Source organism: Pelodiscus sinensis, unplaced genomic scaffold (assembly GCF_049634645.1).
Source record: "Pelodiscus sinensis isolate JC-2024 unplaced genomic scaffold, ASM4963464v1 ctg120, whole genome shotgun sequence".
NCBI classification, from domain to species: Eukaryota; Metazoa; Chordata; order Testudines; family Trionychidae; genus Pelodiscus; species Pelodiscus sinensis.
The window spans coordinates 72,463-89,862 of record NW_027466031.1 but is presented as its reverse complement, the minus strand read 5'-3'; the positions used below and the strand labels follow the sequence as shown (position 1 = coordinate 89,862).

At 73.5% G+C, this 17,400-nt stretch overlaps 1 protein-coding gene across 8 annotated transcripts in view; it reads left to right on the top strand.

Moving 5' to 3' along the window:
• WNK3 (WNK lysine deficient protein kinase 3) overlaps positions 1-17,400 on the top strand; it is a 57,543-nt gene that overhangs the window by 31,090 nt on the left and 9,053 nt on the right. For 6 of the 8 annotated variants that reach the window (XM_075918486.1, XM_075918488.1, XM_075918485.1 and 3 more), the window contains 10 exons: positions 695-762; positions 1,150-1,291; positions 1,583-1,699; positions 10,691-10,846; positions 10,926-10,974; positions 11,596-11,712; positions 12,005-12,720; positions 13,857-14,088; positions 14,277-14,383; positions 16,981-17,351. In XM_075918486.1, coding sequence (XP_075774601.1) covers positions 695-762; positions 1,150-1,291; positions 1,583-1,699; positions 10,691-10,846; positions 10,926-10,974; positions 11,596-11,712; positions 12,005-12,720; positions 13,857-14,088; positions 14,277-14,383; positions 16,981-17,351 — 2,075 coding nt within the window. The remainder of the gene's footprint in view (positions 1-694; positions 763-1,149; positions 1,292-1,582; positions 1,700-10,690; positions 10,847-10,925; positions 10,975-11,595; positions 11,713-12,004; positions 12,721-13,856; positions 14,089-14,276; positions 14,384-16,980; positions 17,352-17,400) is intronic. The other 2 variants (XM_075918484.1, XM_075918487.1) reach the window with 2 other exon arrangements.

Sequence of the window (17,400 nt, the reverse complement as noted above, 5' to 3'; positions counted from 1 at the left end):
GAGACCCCACGCACTTCCCACGGGCATGGGGGGAGGCCGGGGCGGCCCACCGCCGGCGTGGGGGGGAGGCCGGGGCGGCCCACAACTGGCATGAGGGCGGCCCACTGCCGGCGTGGGGGGGAGGCCGGGGCGGCTCACCGCTGGCGTGGGGGGGAGGCCGGGGCGGCTCACCGCCGGCGTGGGGGGGAGGCCGGGGCGGCCCACCGCCGGCGTGGGGGGGAGGCCGGGGCGGCCCACTGCCGGCGTGGGGGGGAGGCCGGGGCGGCCCACTGCCGGCGTGGGGGGGAGGCCGGGGCGGCCCACTGCCGGCGTGGGGGGGAGGCCGGGGCGGCCCACTGCCGGCGTGGGGGGGAGGCCGGGGCTGCCCACATCACACTCCTCTTGGAATCCTGGGTTCCGCCTGCGGTTCCGATCTTGGTGGCCGGTTGCCTTGCCCCAAGCCTGGAGGCCCCCAGTCGAGCGGGGCTGCCCCTGTGCAGAGGGGTCTCTTCCCGGCCCTCGCTGCTCTGGCCCCGTCAACTCCTCCGCCCCGCTCCTGGCTGGCGGAGCCACCCAGCCGGTAGCCCAGTCACCGCCCCCGCCCCTGGGATCCTGCTCCGACGGCAGCCGGCCCCCGGCAGAGCCAGCGCCCCCACGTGCCCGGCGACTCGCTCCGACAGCCCTGGCCGGGACCGGCTGACGTGCTTGTTTCCAGCAGGGGTCCCAGCCTGCTCCCACGCCGGAGCCCCAAGGAGCTGCTCCCAAGCCCGACGTGCTGCAGGGGTGAGTCTCCTTCCTTGCCGCTCCGGGAGCGCGGGCTGGAGGGAGGGCCAAGCGTGGCCCGTGCTGCTTCCCTGGCGTCGGGCCCGGCGTGTCCCAGCCGCCCCAGGGAGAGTCCTATGGGAGTGGTTTCTCCCGTCGCGGCCCCTGCCGGTGAGGGGGGCGGGCAGCCCCGTCCTTTGCCGCTGCATGCCTGACCCCTCCGAGTGGGCTGAGCCGCCCGCAGCCTTGGCTGACGGAGCCGAGCGATTGCGTCCCCCTTCGGCCTGCGGAACTCCTCGCCACAAGGCTCCAGGAGCGCTCCGGACAGGAACCACCACATAGAGCAGCCAGACCGGGGGCAGGAGGGGCGGGCCGGCTCGCTCATCCTTCTCCCCTTGCGCGCCCCAGGCTACCCCCCGAGCTGGCCGCTCTGAAGGACGGCGCCCACGAGCCGGCGGCCGGCAATGGCAAGCAGGACAGAAGTAAGCAGCGGCGGGCGTCCTGCCCCCGGCCGGACAAGGGCACCAAATTCCAGCTCACCGTGCTGCAGGTTGATAGTGGCGGGGGGAGCGCTCTCCGCCGGCCCTTCGCCCTCCTCCCCCTGTGCCCCCACTGGGACCGGCCCCCTTGGCCTCCACCTGGCCAGAGCCTCCCGGTCCGCAGCGGCAGGGGAAGCGGGTGCAGTCGCTTGGGCCCCGGGGGTGTCCCGGCGGGGCGGTGGGGAAGGGGAAGGGGGGCTGCCTCACCGCCAGCCGCAGCTCGCCCTGTGGGTCCCTGCCCGCTCCCTGGGCTGCCCGGTGCTGGGACGCCCCCCAGCGCTGGCATCCTGCTCCCGTGCCAGGTGTCCACCTGCGGGGACAACATGGTGGAGTGCCAGCTGGAGACGCACAACAACAAGATGGTCACCTTCAAGTTCGACGCGGACGGCGACGCGCCCGAGGACATTGCTGACTACATGGTGAGCAGAGGGTCTGGTGCCTCGGTCCTGTGTCCCGCCGGGGTCCCTGGCACCTGGGGGGGCAGAGGGTCTGGTGCCTCGGCCCTGTGTCCCGCCGGGGTCCCTGGCACCTAGGGGGGCAGAGGGTCTGGTGCCTCGGTCCTGTGTCCCGCCGGGGTCCCTGGCACCTAGGGGGGCAGAGGGTCTGGTGCCTCGGTCCTGTGTCCCGCCGGGGGCCTGGCACCCAGGGGGTCAGAGGGTCTGTTGCTCTGGTCCTGTGTCCCGCCGGGGGCCTGGCACCTAGGGGGGCAGAGGGTCTGTTGCTCTGGTCCTGTGTCCCACCGGGGGCCTGGCACCTAGGGGGGCAGAGGGTCTGTTGCTCTGGTCCTGTGTCCCGCCGGGGGCCCCTGGCACCTAGGGGGGCAGAGGGTCTGTTGCCCTGGTCCTGTGTCCTGCCGGGGGCCTGGCACCTGGGGGGCAGAGGGTCTGTTGCCCTGGTCCTGTGTCCTGCCGGGGGCCCCTGGCACCTAGGGGGGCAGAGGGTCTGTTGCCCTGGTCCTGTGTCCTGCCGGGGGCCTGGCACCTAGGGGGTCAGAGGGTCTGGTGCCCTGGTCCTGTGTCCTGCCGGGGGCCTGGCACCTAGGGGGGCAGAGGGTCTGTTGCCCTGGTCCTGTGTCCTGCCGGGGCCCCTGGCACCTAGGGGGGCAGAGGGTCTGTTGCCCTGGTCCTGTGTCCCGCCGGGGGCCTGGCACCTAGGGGGGCAGAGGGTCTGTTGCTCTGGTCCTGTGTCCTGCCGGGGGCCCCTGGCACCTAGGGGGGCAGAGGGTCTGTTGCCCTGGTCCTGTGTCCCGCCGGGGGCCTGGCACCCAGGGGGGCAGAGGGTCTGTTGCCCTGGTCCTGTGTCCCGCCGGGGGCCTGGCACCCAGGGGGGCAGAGGGTCTGTTGCCCTGGTCCTGTGTCCCGCCGGGGGCCTGGCACCTAGGGGGGCAGAGGGTCTGTTGCTCTGGTCCTGTGTCCTGCCGGGGGCCCCTGGCACCTAGGGGGGCAGAGGGTCTGTTGCTCTGGTCCTGTGTCCTGCCGGGGCCCCTGGCACCTAGGGGGGCAGAGGGTCTGTTGCTCTGGTCCTGTGTCCTGCCGGGGGCCCCTGGCACCTAGGGGGGCAGATGGTCTGTTGCTCTGGTCCTGTGTCCTGCCGGGGTCCCTGGCACCTAGGGGGGCAGAGGGTCTGTTGCCCTGGTCCTGTGTCCCGTCGGGGCCCCTGGCACCTAGGGGGGCAGAGGGTCTGTTGCTCTGGCCCTGTGTCCCGCCGGGGGCCCCTGGCACCTAGGGGGGCAGAGGGTCTGGTGCCCTGGTCCTGTGTCCTGCCGGGGGCCTGGCACCTAGGGGGGCAGAGGGTCTGGTGCCCTGGTCCTGTGTCCTGCCGGGGGCCTGGCACCTAGGGGGGCAGAGGGTCTGTTGCTCTGGTCCTGTGTCCTGCCGGGGGCCTGGCACCTAGGGGGGCAGAGGGTCTGTTGCCCTGGTCCTGTGTCCTGCCGGGGGCCTGGCACCTAGGGGGGCAGAGGGTCTGTTGCCCTGGTCCTGTGTCCTGCCGGGGGCCTGGCACCTAGGGGATCAGAGGGTCTGTTGCCCTGGTCCTGTGTCCTGCTGGGGGCCCCTGGCACCTAGGGGGGCAGAGGGTCTGGTGCCCTGGTCCTGTGTCCCGTCGGGGTCCCTGGCACCTAGGGGGGCAGAGGGTCTGTTGCTCTGGTCCTGTGTCCTGCCGGGGGCCCCTGGCACCTAGGGGGGCAGAGGGTCTGTTGCTCTGGTCCTGTGTCCTGCCGGGGTCCCTGGCACCTAGGGGGGCAGAGGGTCTGTTGCTCTGGTCCTGTGTCCTGCCGGGGGCCTGGCACCTAGGGGGGCAGAGGGTCTGTTGCCCTGGTCCTGTGTCCTGCCGGGGGCCTGGCACCTAGGGGGGCAGAGGGTCTGGTGCCCTGGTCCTGTGTCCTGCCGGGGTCCCTGGCACCTAGGGGGGCAGAGGGTCTGTTGCTCTGGTCCTGTGTCCTGCCGGGGGCCTGGCACCTAGGGGGGCAGAGGGTCTGTTGCCCTGGTCCTGTGTCCCGCCGGGGGCCTGGCACCTGGGGGGCAGAGGGTCTGGTGCCTCGGCCCTGTGTCCTGCCGGGGGCCTGGCACCTAGGGGGGCAGAGGGTCTGTTGCCCTGGTCCTGTGTCCTGCCGGGGGCCCCTGGCACCTAGGGGATCAGAGGGTCTGGTGCCCTGGTCCTGTGTCCTGCCGGGGGCCCCTGGCACCTAGGGGGGCAGAGGGTCTGTTGCTCTGGTCCTGTGTCCTGCCGGGGGCCCCTGGCACCTAGGGGGGCAGAGGGTCTGTTGCTCTGGTCCTGTGTCCTGCCGGGGGCCCCTGGCACCTAGGGGGGCAGAGGGTCTGTTGCCCTGGTCCTGTGTCCTGCTGGGGCCCCTGGCACCTAGGGGGGCAGAGGGTCTGTTGCCCTGGTCCTGTGTCCCGCCGGGGCCCCTGGCACCTAGGGGGTCAGAGGGTCTGTTGCCCTGGTCCTGTGTCCTGCCGGGGCCCCTGGCACCTAGGGGGGCAGAGGGTCTGGTGCCCTGGTCCTGTGTCCTGCCGGGGCCCCTGGCACCTAGGGGGGCAGAGGGTCTGGTGCCCTGGTCCTGTGTCCCGCCGGGGGCCCCTGGCACCTAGGGGGGCAGAGGGTCTGGTGCCCTGGTCCTGTGTCCCACCGGGGGCCTGGCACCCAGGGGGGCAGAGGGTCTGTTGCCCTGGTCCTGTGTCCTGCCGGGGGCCCCTGGCACCTAGGGGGGCAGAGGGTCTGTTGCCCTGGTCCTGTGTCCTGCCGGGGCCCCTGGCACCTAGGGGGGCAGAGGGTCTGTTGCTCTGGTCCTGTGTCCTGCCGGGGGCCCCTGGCACCTAGGGGGGCAGAGGGTCTGTTGCCCTGGTCCTGTGTCCTGCCGGGGGCCTGGCACCTAGGGGGTCAGAGGGTCTGGTGCCCTGGTCCTGTGTCCTGCCGGGGCCCCTGGCACCTAGGGGGGCAGAGGGTCTGTTGCCCTGGTCCTGTGTCCTGCCGGGGCCCCTGGCACCTAGGGGAGCAGAGGGTCTGTTGCCCTGGTCCTGTGTCCCGCCGGGGGCCTGGCACCTAGGGGGGCAGAGGGTCTGTTGCTCTGGTCCTGTGTCCCGCCGGGGGCCTGGCACCTGGGGGGCAGAGGGTCTGGTGCCCTGGTCCTGTGTCCCGCCGGGGGCCTGGCACCTAGGGGGGCAGAGGGTCTGTTGCCCTGGTCCTGTGTCCTGCCGGGGGCCTGGCACCTAGGGGGGCAGAGGGTCTGTTGCCCTGGTCCTGTGTCCTGCCGGGGGCCCCTGGCACCTAGGGGGTCAGAGGGTCTGTTGCCCTGGTCCTGTGTCCCGCCGGGGGCCCCTGGCACCTAGGGGGGCAGAGGGTCTGTTGCCCTGGTCCTGTGTCCTGCCGGGGGCCTGGCACCTAGGGGGGCAGAGGGTCTGTTGCCCTGGTCCTGTGTCCCGCCGGGGGCCCCTGGCACCTAGGGGGTCAGAGGGTCTGTTGCCCTGGTCCTGTGTCCTGCCGGGGCCCCTGGCACCTAGGGGGGCAGAGGGTCTGTTGCTCTGGTCCTGTGTCCCGCCGGGGCCCCTGGCACCTAGGGGGGCAGAGGGTCTGTTGCCCTGGTCCTGTGTCCTGCCGGGGCCCCTGGCACCTAGGGGGGCAGAGGGTCTGTTGCCCTGGTCCTGTGTCCTGCCGGGGCCCCTGGCACCTGGGGGGCAGAGGGTCTGGTGCCCTGGTCCTGTGTCCTGCCGGGGCCCCTGGCACCTGGGGGGCAGAGGGTCTGGTGCCCTGGTCCTGTGTCCCGTCGGGGGCCCCTGGCACCTGGGGGGCAGAGGGTCTGTTGCCCTGGTCCTGTGTCCCGCCGGGGGCCTGGCACCTAGGGGGGCAGAGGGTCTGTTGCCCTGGTCCTGTGTCCTGCCGGGGGCCCCTGGCACCTAGGGGGGCAGAGGGTCTGTTGCTCTGGCCCTGTGTCCCGCCGGGGGCCCCTGGCACCTAGGGGGGCAGAGGGTCTGTTGCCCTGGTCCTGTGTCCTGCCGGGGGCCTGGCACCTAGGGGGGCAGAGGGTCTGGTGCCCTGGTCCTGTGTCCTGCCGGGGGCCTGGCACCTAGGGGGGCAGAGGGTCTGTTGCTCTGGTCCTGTGTCCTGCCGGGGGCCTGGCACCTAGGGGGGCAGAGGGTCTGTTGCCCTGGTCCTGTGTCCTGCCGGGGGCCTGGCACCTAGGGGGGCAGAGGGTCTGTTGCCCTGGTCCTGTGTCCTGCCGGGGGCCTGGCACCTAGGGGATCAGAGGGTCTGTTGCCCTGGTCCTGTGTCCTGCTGGGGGCCCCTGGCACCTAGGGGGGCAGAGGGTCTGGTGCCCTGGTCCTGTGTCCCGTCGGGGTCCCTGGCACCTAGGGGGGCAGAGGGTCTGTTGCTCTGGTCCTGTGTCCTGCCGGGGGCCCCTGGCACCTAGGGGGGCAGAGGGTCTGTTGCTCTGGTCCTGTGTCCTGCCGGGGTCCCTGGCACCTAGGGGGGCAGAGGGTCTGTTGCTCTGGTCCTGTGTCCTGCCGGGGGCCTGGCACCTAGGGGGGCAGAGGGTCTGTTGCCCTGGTCCTGTGTCCTGCCGGGGGCCTGGCACCTAGGGGGGCAGAGGGTCTGGTGCCCTGGTCCTGTGTCCTGCCGGGGTCCCTGGCACCTAGGGGGGCAGAGGGTCTGTTGCTCTGGTCCTGTGTCCTGCCGGGGGCCTGGCACCTAGGGGGGCAGAGGGTCTGTTGCCCTGGTCCTGTGTCCCGCCGGGGGCCTGGCACCTGGGGGGCAGAGGGTCTGGTGCCTCGGCCCTGTGTCCTGCCGGGGGCCTGGCACCTAGGGGGGCAGAGGGTCTGTTGCCCTGGTCCTGTGTCCTGCCGGGGGCCCCTGGCACCTAGGGGATCAGAGGGTCTGGTGCCCTGGTCCTGTGTCCTGCCGGGGGCCCCTGGCACCTAGGGGGGCAGAGGGTCTGTTGCTCTGGTCCTGTGTCCTGCCGGGGGCCCCTGGCACCTAGGGGGGCAGAGGGTCTGTTGCTCTGGTCCTGTGTCCTGCCGGGGGCCCCTGGCACCTAGGGGGGCAGAGGGTCTGTTGCCCTGGTCCTGTGTCCTGCTGGGGCCCCTGGCACCTAGGGGGGCAGAGGGTCTGTTGCCCTGGTCCTGTGTCCCGCCGGGGCCCCTGGCACCTAGGGGGTCAGAGGGTCTGTTGCCCTGGTCCTGTGTCCTGCCGGGGCCCCTGGCACCTAGGGGGGCAGAGGGTCTGGTGCCCTGGTCCTGTGTCCTGCCGGGGCCCCTGGCACCTAGGGGGGCAGAGGGTCTGGTGCCCTGGTCCTGTGTCCCGCCGGGGGCCCCTGGCACCTAGGGGGGCAGAGGGTCTGGTGCCCTGGTCCTGTGTCCCACCGGGGGCCTGGCACCCAGGGGGGCAGAGGGTCTGTTGCCCTGGTCCTGTGTCCTGCCGGGGGCCCCTGGCACCTAGGGGGGCAGAGGGTCTGTTGCCCTGGTCCTGTGTCCTGCCGGGGCCCCTGGCACCTAGGGGGGCAGAGGGTCTGTTGCTCTGGTCCTGTGTCCTGCCGGGGGCCCCTGGCACCTAGGGGGGCAGAGGGTCTGTTGCCCTGGTCCTGTGTCCTGCCGGGGGCCTGGCACCTAGGGGGTCAGAGGGTCTGGTGCCCTGGTCCTGTGTCCTGCCGGGGCCCCTGGCACCTAGGGGGGCAGAGGGTCTGTTGCCCTGGTCCTGTGTCCTGCCGGGGCCCCTGGCACCTAGGGGAGCAGAGGGTCTGTTGCCCTGGTCCTGTGTCCCGCCGGGGGCCTGGCACCTAGGGGGGCAGAGGGTCTGTTGCTCTGGTCCTGTGTCCCGCCGGGGGCCTGGCACCTGGGGGGCAGAGGGTCTGGTGCCCTGGTCCTGTGTCCCGCCGGGGGCCTGGCACCTAGGGGGGCAGAGGGTCTGTTGCCCTGGTCCTGTGTCCTGCCGGGGGCCTGGCACCTAGGGGGGCAGAGGGTCTGTTGCCCTGGTCCTGTGTCCTGCCGGGGGCCCCTGGCACCTAGGGGGTCAGAGGGTCTGTTGCCCTGGTCCTGTGTCCCGCCGGGGGCCCCTGGCACCTAGGGGGGCAGAGGGTCTGTTGCCCTGGTCCTGTGTCCTGCCGGGGGCCTGGCACCTAGGGGGGCAGAGGGTCTGTTGCCCTGGTCCTGTGTCCCGCCGGGGGCCCCTGGCACCTAGGGGGTCAGAGGGTCTGTTGCCCTGGTCCTGTGTCCTGCCGGGGCCCCTGGCACCTAGGGGGGCAGAGGGTCTGTTGCTCTGGTCCTGTGTCCCGCCGGGGCCCCTGGCACCTAGGGGGGCAGAGGGTCTGTTGCCCTGGTCCTGTGTCCTGCCGGGGCCCCTGGCACCTAGGGGGGCAGAGGGTCTGTTGCCCTGGTCCTGTGTCCTGCCGGGGCCCCTGGCACCTGGGGGGCAGAGGGTCTGGTGCCCTGGTCCTGTGTCCTGCCGGGGCCCCTGGCACCTGGGGGGCAGAGGGTCTGGTGCCCTGGTCCTGTGTCCCGTCGGGGGCCCCTGGCACCTGGGGGGCAGAGGGTCTGTTGCCCTGGTCCTGTGTCCCGCCGGGGGCCTGGCACCTAGGGGGGCAGAGGGTCTGTTGCCCTGGTCCTGTGTCCTGCCGGGGGCCCCTGGCACCTAGGGGGGCAGAGGGTCTGTTGCCCTGGTCCTGTGTCCTGCCGGGGGCCCCTGGCACCTAGGGGGGCAGAGGGTCTGTTGCCCTGGTCCTGTGTCCTGCCGGGGGCCCCTGGCACCTAGGGGGGCAGAGGGTCTGTTGCCCTGGTCCTGTGTCCTGCCGGGGGCCTGGCACCTAGGGGGGCAGAGGGTCTGTTGCTCTGGTCCTGTGTCCTGCCGGGGCCCCTGGCACCTAGGGGGGCAGAGGGTCTGTTGCCCTGGTCCTGTGTCCTGCCGGGGGCCCCTGGCACCTAGGGGGGCAGAGGGTCTGTTGCCCTGGTCCTGTGTCCTGCCGGGGCCCCTGGCACCTAGGGGGGCAGAGGGTCTGTTGCTCTGGTCCTGTGTCCTGCCGGGGGCCCCTGGCACCTAGGGGGGCAGAGGGTCTGTTGCCCTGGTCCTGTGTCCCGCCGGGGGCCTGGCACCTAGGGGGGCAGAGGGTCTGTTGCCCTGGTCCTGTGTCCTGCCGGGGCCCCTGGCACCTAGGGGGGCAGAGGGTCTGTTGCCCTGGTCCTGTGTCCTGCCGGGGCCCCTGGCACCTAGGGGGGCAGAGGGTCTGTTGCCCTGGTCCTGTGTCCCGCCGGGGGCCTGGCACCTAGGGGGGCAGAGGGTCTGTTGCCCTGGTCCTGTGTCCTGCCGGGGGCCTGGCACCTAGGGGGGCAGAGGGTCTGGTGCCCTGGTCCTGTGTCCTGCCGGGGCCCCTGGCACCTGGGGGGCAGAGGGTCTGTTGCCCTGGTCCTGTGTCCCGTCGGGGGCCCCTGGCACCTGGGGGGCAGAGGGTCTGGTGCCCTGGTCCTGTGTCCCGTCGGGGGCCCCTGGCACCTGGGGGGCAGAGGGTCTGGTGCCCTGGTCCTGTGTCCTGCCGGGGTCCCTGGCACCTGGGGGGCAGAGGGTCTGGTGCCCTGGTCCTGTGTCCTGCCGGGGTCCCTGGCACCTAGGGGAGCAGAGGGTCTGGTGCCCTGGTCCTGTGTCCCGCCGGGGGCCTGGCACCTAGGGGGGCAGAGGGTCTGTTGCCCTGGTCCTGTGTCCCGCCGGGGCCCCTGGCACCTAGGGGGGCAGAGGGTCTGGTGCCCTGGTCCTGTGTCCCGCCGGGGGCCTGGCACCTAGGGGGGCAGAGGGTCTGGTGCCCTGGTCCTGTGTCCCGTCGGGGGCCCCTGGCACCTGGGGGGCAGAGGGTCTGTTGCCCTGGTCCTGTGTCCTGCCGGGGTCCCTGGCACCTGGGGGGCAGAGGGTCTGGTGCCCTGGTCCTGTGTCCCGCCGGGGGCCTGGCACCTAGGGGGGCAGAGGGTCTGTTGCCCTGGTCCTGTGTCCTGCCGGGGGCCTGGCACCTAGGGGGGCAGAGGGTCTGTTGCCCTGGTCCTGTGTCCCGCCGGGGGCCTGGCACCTAGGGGGGCAGAGGGTCTGGTGCCCTGGTCCTGTGTCCCGTCGGGGGCCCCTGGCACCTGGGGGGCAGAGGGTCTGGTGCCCTGGTCCTGTGTCCTGCCGGGGGCCTGGCACCTAGGGGGGCAGAGGGTCTGGTGCCCTGGTCCTGTGTCCTGCCGGGGCCCCTGGCACCCAGGGGGTCAGAGGGTCTGTTGCCCTGGTCCTGTGTCCCGTCGGGGGTCCCTGGCACTAGGGGGGCAGAGGGTCTGTTGCCCTGGTCCTGTGTCCTGCCGGGGCCCCTGGCACCCAGGGGGGCAGAGGGTCTGTTGCCCTGGTCCTGTGTCCCGCCGGGGGTCCCTGGCACCCAGGGGGGCAGAGGGTCTGTTGCCCTGGTCCTGTGTCCTGCCGGGGGCCTGGCACCTAGGGGGGCAGAGGGTCTGTTGCCCTGGTCCTGTGTCCCGCCGGGGGTCCCTGGCACCCAGGGGGGCAGAGGGTCTGTTGCCCTGGTCCTGTGTCCCGTCGGGGGCCCCTGGCACCTAGGGGGGCAGAGGGTCTGTTGCCCTGGTCCTGTGTCCTGCCGGGGGCCCCTGGCACCCAGGGGGTCAGAGGGTCTGTTGCCCTGGTCCTGTGTCCTGCTGGGGGCCCCTGGCACTAGGGGGGCAGAGGGTCTGTTGCCCTGGTCCTGTGTCCCGTCGGGGGCCCCTGGCACCTGGGGGGCAGAGGGTCTGTTGCCCTGGTCCTGTGTCCCGTCGGGGGCCCCTGGCACCTGGGGGGCAGAGGGTCTGTTGCCCCAGTCCCGTGTCCCTGCGCTCGTGGGCCGGCGCGGTGCCCGGGTCGCAGCAGGTGGCCGGGGGCAGGCCAGCGAGCGTTCCTGACGTCGCTGTGGTTCTCCGCAGGTGGAAGATAACTTTGTGCTGGAGAGCGAGAAGGAGAAGTTTGTGGAGGAGCTGAGAGCCGTCGTGTGCCAGGCCCAGGAGATCCTGCGGAGTCTGCCCCTGGAGGAGCGGGCGGCGGGCAGCGACGCCGCCCCCGGCGAGCCCGGCAGCAGCCAGGTAAGAGCAGCGCAGTGCTCGGGCGCCCTCGGCACCGCTGCGGCTGTGCTGTGCGCTCACCTGTCGCCCTTCCGTCCAGACAGGGCCGTCGGAGCAGGCCCAGACGAACCCCGCCGCCCAGACCGGCCGTAAGTCCCCGGCCCACTCCCGGGCCTGCACCGCGCTGGGGTGTGAGCCAGGGTCCGTGTGTCTCTGCCTGGCACCAGGCTCCTGGGTTCTCCGGGCTTACCACCAGGAGCCCTGTTTTGGGAGCTTCCCAAGCAGGGGGGGAAGAGGGCGGCTGCGCAGGCTGCCGGCACCTGCCTGGGGACCGGGGCGCGTCCGCCCGGCAAGGAAGCCTGCAAGGGTGACCCGGGGCAGGGGGAAGCGAGCCGCAGCCAGACCAGAAGCAAGGCGTCCCTAAGCACTGGGGCCGGGTCTCCAGCCGGCCCTGCTGGAATCAAGGCAGGATGGAGGATTTGCCTCGGGGGGCGAGGGGTTGTGAGGGTCACGGCTGCACCGTGTGGCCGCGGGAGGTGGGACTCTGCGGCCCTGACGCTGTAGCGAGCTCCTCGTGCGTCCCTCTGCTGGGATTCACTTCTCTTGAGGCCTCCCCTCGGCGCAGGGTGGTCGCTGCCCGCCAGGGCACACCCCGCCGTCGAGGCCTCTGTGCTCCCCTGCCTGCTACGCGGGGACGCGCGACACTTCCGGTGCCGACGTGCCCGCCGGGCTGGGGGGCCGGGGTGAGCGACACTCTCCTCTGTCCCCAGACGAGTGCGCCCCGCAGTCCTCGCCGGTCGGCCGCTGGAGGTTCTGCATCAATCAAACCATAAGGAACCGAGAGGGCCAGGCGCCCGGCTCCCTGCAGCACCCGCCGGCAGCTACGGGTGAGCAGGGCGGGGGCTCGGGGCACCGGAGGAACTGGACGGCGTGCCAAGGCCTGTGTCAGAGCCTGGCTCTGGGGCGCGGCTCCGTGTGGGCTGCGGCTCTGAGGCGTCTGGGGAGCCCAACGTGCAATGGGCCAGGAGCCACGGGGAGCAATGCAGCCCGTCTGCGAGAGCCGGAGGACAAGGCCTCTCCCCGGGTTCCAGAAGTTCCCAGCGCGGGCCCCGCAGCCCTGGGTCCGGCCGGCTGTGGGGCGCCTCGTGGGTGCCTGACGGTACCCGGCTGTCGTTCCAGGTCTGGACAAGGAGAGCGCGAAGGAGCCGTGTCCCCAGGCCGGGCTGCCAGCTGCAGAGAGCCTGGGCCCCCGCGCCAGCCCAGAGGACCACATGGTGCCCGAGTGCCCCAGCTCCAAACCTGAGCAGCAGCAGGGAGCAGAGGCAGAGAAACTAGCACCTCTCGCGGGCAGCAGCTGGGCCGGGCCGGAGACCGGGGAGCCCCCGGCCCCCCCACCCGGTGACCCGCCCGTCGGCCCTGCTGGCGAGCTGCCCTTGCTGAGGGAGGCCCCGGCGTCCGAGCACCAGGGCCAGCAGCCTCCACAAGGGGAGACCCCCCTGAGCTCTGCGCCGGAGCCGGCCCCGCTCCCCCCGTCGGTGCCGGAGTCGGACGGCGAGGGGCCCCCCAAGATGGATTTTGTTGACAACCGTATCAAGAGCCTGGACGAGAAGCTAAGGACGCTGCTGTACCAGGAGCACAGCTGCTCCGAGAGCCAGAAGGACCCCCAGAGCACGGAGTCCCCGCTCTCCTCCGCCGAGGACACGCTCTCTGGGGCGGCCCCGGACGGGCCGGCCGCCGGCTCTTCCCCTGGAGAGGGAGCGCAGGGCAGCCCGGCGGAGCCCCAGGGCGGGTCTCCGCCGCCCCCCGCCGAGGCTGCCAGCCAGCCCGCTGCCCCGCTGCCTTTGGCGCGGGACCCCGAGGGCAGTACGGTCGCGCCCGGCGAACTCTGTCTGCATGTGAGTGGCGCACGCGGCCGGATCGGCTCCAGCCGCTCACCCGGCGCCGCGCAGAGCCCCCGCCCCGGCCGAGATGGGGGCCCTGGAAGTGCGAGCCCAGCTACAGGGCTGAGTCACGTCCCCCCTTCCCGCCGAACCCCGGGGCCCGCAGTGCGCCTGGCGCGCCAGCACGCTTCCGGCTTTAGGGCGCGGGCCCCGGATCGGGGCAATCGGTCGAATTGGCCTAAAGCCGGCCCCGCGCACAGAGCCCCCCGGCCGAGATCGGGGCCCCACGGCCGGGCCCCGCGCACAGAGCCCCCCGGCCGAGATCGGCCCCGCGCACAGAGCCCCCCGGCCGAGATCGGCCCCGCGCACAGAGCCCCCCGGCCGAGATCGGCCCCGCGCACAGAGCCCCCCGGCCGAGATCGGCCCCGCAGGGCTGGGCCCCGCGCACAGAGCCCCCCGGCCGAGATCGGCCCCGCGCGCAGAGCCCCCCGGCCGAGATCGGCCCCGCGCGCAGAGCCCCCCGGCCGAGATCGGCCCCGCGCGCAGAGCCCCCCGGCCGAGATCGGCCCCGCGCGCAGAGCCCCCCGGCCGAGATCGGCCCCGCGCGCAGAGCCCCCCGGCCGAGATCGGCCCCGCGCGCAGAGCCCCCCGGCCGAGATGGGGGCCGCAGGGCTGGGCCCCGCGCACAGAGCCCCCTGGCCGAGATCGGCCCCGCGCGCAGAGCCCCCCGTCCGAGATCGGGGCCACGCACAGAGCCCCCTGGCCGAGATCGGCCCCGTGCGCAGAGCCCCCCGTCCGAGATCGGGGCCACGCACAGAGCCCCCCGGCCGAGATGGGGGCCGCAGGGCTGGGCCCCGCGCACAGAGCCCCCTGGCCGAGATCGGCCCCGCGCGCAGAGCCCCCCGTCCGAGATCGGGGCCACGCACAGAGCCCCCCGGCCGAGATCGGCCCCGCACACAGCCCCCTGGCCGAGATCGGGGCCCCAGGGCCGGGCCCCGCGCACAGAGCCCCCCGGCCGAGATCGGGGCTGCTGATGCCCCACCCCTTGGGCAGCCCTTGGCGGGGTAGCTGGGGGGGCGCAGGATCGTGGTTCCAAGCCCCCCTCCGTCCCACTCAGGCGCGGGCTTTCCCCTGCCCCTCTGTCCCCTCAGGAGCCGTCCCCGGAGCCTTCCTTGCGGCCGGAGCCGGAGGCCTGCCCTGCTGCCGTGGCTGGCGTCGGAGCCGTGCGCCTGCAGACAGGAGGTGGATATTTTGGCCTAAGCTTTACTTGCCCTAGTCTCAAAAACCCTATTAGCAAGAAATCCTGGAGTCGCAAATTAAAAAGCTGGGCGCTCAGGCTCCGGCAGTCCGCCGGCTTTCTGCAGAGAGCCAAAGCCCGCCAAGGTAGTGTGCTGCGAGCCAGGCCCCGTCGCGCCCCGCCACCGCCTCCCGCGCCATCTCACCCGCCGCCCCGGCTCATCCGCTCCCCCATCGCTTTGCATGCCGCCCGGGGGGGGAGCCGCTAGCGCCGGGCCGGGGCGCGCCAGCCCGCGACGCCCTCCCCTCTCTGCTCTTCTCTCCCTGCCGCGCAGCCGAGGCAGCCGACGGCCCTGAGCGGGACGGCCTGACCCCCGGGGACAGCCCCGCCAGCGGCCGCGTGAGATCCGCCTCCGTGTCCTACCAGCGAGGCCGCTTCCAGGTGAGCCGGCCCCCAGTCCTCCCCGCTGGCCCGTCTCCCTGCCCGGCCCTGGCTCTACCCGCTAGGCCCCTCTCCCTGCCCGGCCTCCGGTCCTGCCCGCTGGCCCCTCTCCCTGCCCGGCCCTGGCTCTGCCCGCTAGGCCCCTCTCCCTGCCCGGCCCTGGCTCTACCCGCTAGGCCCCTCTCCCTGCCCGGCCCTGGCTCTGCCCGCTAGGCCCCTCTCCCTGCCCGGCCCTGGCTCTGCCCGCTAGGCCCCTCTCCCTGCCCGGCCCTGGCTCTGCCCGCTAGGCCCCTCTCCCTGCCCGGCCCTGGCTCTGCCCGCTAGGCCCCTCTCCCTGCCCGGCCCTGGCTCTACCCGCTAGGCCCCTCTCCCTGCCCGGCCCTGGCTCTACCCGCTGGCCCCTCTCCCTGCCCGGCCCTGGCTCTACCCGCTGGCCCCTCTCCCTGCCCGGCCCTGGCTCTACCCGCTAGGCCCCTCTCCCTGCCCGGCCCCCAGTCCTCCCCGCTGGCCCCTCTCCCTGCCCGGCCCTGGCTCTGCCCGCTAGGCCCCTCTCCCTGCCTGGCCCTGGCTCTACCCGCTAGGCCCCTCTCCCTGCCCGGCCCTGCCTCTACCCGCTAGGCCCCTCTCCCTGCCTGGCCCTGGCTCTACCCGCTAGGCCCCTCTCCCTGCCCGGCCCTGGCTCTGCCCGCTAGGCCCCTCTCCCTGCCCGGCCCTGGCTCTACCCGCTAGGCCCCTCTCCCTGCCCGGCCCTGGCTCTACCCGCTAGGCCCCTCTCCCTGCCCAGCCCTGGCTCTGCCCGCTAGGCCCCTCTCCCTGCCCAGCCCTGGCTCTACCCGCTGGCCCCTCTCCCTGCCCGGCCCTGGCTCTACCCGCTAGGCCCCTCTCCCTGCCCGGCCCTGGCTCTGCCCGCTAGGCCCCTCTCCCTGCCCGGCCCTGGCTCTACCCGCTAGGCCCCTCTCCCTGCCCGGCCCTGGCTCTACCCGCTAGGCCCCTCTCCCTGCCCGGCCCTGGCTCTACCCGCTAGGCCCCTCTCCCTGCCCGGCCCTGGCTCTACCCGCTAGGCCCCTCTCCCTGCCCGGCCCTGGCTCTACCCGCTAGGCCCCTCTCCCTGCCCGGCCCTGGCTCTACCCGCTAGGCCCCTCTCCCTGCCCGGCCCTGGCTCTACCCGCTAGGCCCCTCTCCCTGCCCGGCCCTGGCTCTACCCGCTAGGCCCCTCTCCCTGCCCGGCCCTGGCTCTACCCGCTAGGCCCCTCTCCCTACCCGGCCCTGGCTCTACCCGCTAGGCCCCTCTCCCTGCCCGGCCCTGGCTCTACCCGCTAGGCCCCTCTCCCTACCCGGCCCTGGCTCTGCCCGCTAGGCCCCTCTCCCTACCCGGCCCTGGCTCTACCCGCTAGGCCCCTCTCCCTGCCCGGCCCTGGCTCTACCCGCTGGCCCCTCTCCCTGCCCGGCCCTGGCTCTACCCGCTAGGCCCCTCTCCCTGCCCGGCCCTGGCTCTACCCGCTGGCCCCTCTCCCTGCCCGGCCCTGGCTCTACCCGCTAGGCCCCTCTCCCTGCCCGGCCCTGGCTCTACCCGCTAGGCCCCTCTCCCTACCCGGCCCTGGCTCTACCCGCTAGGCCCCTCTCCCTGCCCGGCCCTGGCTCTACCCGCTAGGCCCCTCTCCCTGCCCGGCCCTGGCTCTACCCGCTAGGCCCCTCTCCCTGCCCGGCCCTGGCTCTACCCGCTGGCCCCTCTCCCTGCCCGGCCCCCGGGCCTCCCCGCTGGCCCCTCTCCCTGCCCGGCCCTGGCTCTACCCGCTAGGCCCCTCTCCCTGCCCAGCCCTGGCTCTACCCGCTGGCCCCTCTCCCTGCCCGGCCCTGGCTCTACCCGCTAGGCCCCTCTCCCTGCCCAGCCCTGGCTCTACCCGCTAGGCCCCTCTCCCTGCCCGGCCCTGGCTCTACCCGCTAGGCCCCTCTCCCTGCTGGCCCCCGGCTCTCCCCACTGGCCCCCGCTCTCTGCCAGAGCCCTAGTCCTGTCCCCCGGTCCCCGGCTCTCCCCACTGGCCCCCGCTCTCTGCCAGAGCCCTAGTCCTGTCCCCCGGCCCCCGGCTCTCCCCACTGGCCCCCGCTCCCTGCCAGAGCCCTAGTCCTGTCCCCCGGCCCCCGGCTCTCCCCACTGGCCCCCGCTCTCTGCCAGAGCCCTAGTCCTGTCCCCCGGCCCCCGGCTCTCCCCACTGGCCCCCGCTCCCTGCCAGAGCCCTAGTCCTGTCCCCCGGCCCCCGGCTCTCCCCACTGGCCCCCGCTCCCTGCCAGAGCCCTAGTCCTGTCCCCCGGCCCCCGGCTCTCCCTGCTGGCCCCCGCTCTCTGCCAGAGCCCTAGTCCTGTCCCCCGGTCCCCGGCTCTCCCCACTGGCCCCCGCTCTCTGCCAGAGCCCTAGTCCTGTCCCCCGGCCCCCGGCTCTCCCCACTGGCCCCCGCTCTCTGCCAGAGCCCTAGTCCTGTCCCCCGGCCCCCGGCTCTCCCCACTGGCCCACACTTCCCTCGCAGAGCTGGGGAAGGAAACCAGGAGTCCTGGTTTCCAGGCCCTCCATCACCGCTAGCCCTTCCCTGCGTGTGTCCCAGGTCACCACGGTGCCGCAGCAGCCGGCTCCCTGTGTGGCAGATGCCGGGCCGGAGGGGGCCCCGCCGGGAGAGGCGCTGCGGGGGCTCAGCACAGCCTGCGAGACGGACGCCTCTTCCCTCAGCCCCGAGCAGGAGCCGGGGGAGCTGTCGGGCACCGGGAGCAGCACGGAGCCGTGGGCCGTGAGGCGGGCGCGGGCACAGCCCAGCTCCGACAGCGAGCTGGGCCCCGAGGAGGCGGGGGAGGCCTGTGGCTCCGGCGCCGAGGAGCACGGCTCCCTCTTCCACTCGCCCTCCTCCCCCATGAGCAGCGACGACGAGTCCGAGGTGGAGGACGAGGACCTGAAGGTGGAGCTGCAGCGGCTGCGGGAGAAGTAAGGGAGCCGCGAGCGACGGTCCCTGGTCCCGGCCGGCGGCTCTGTG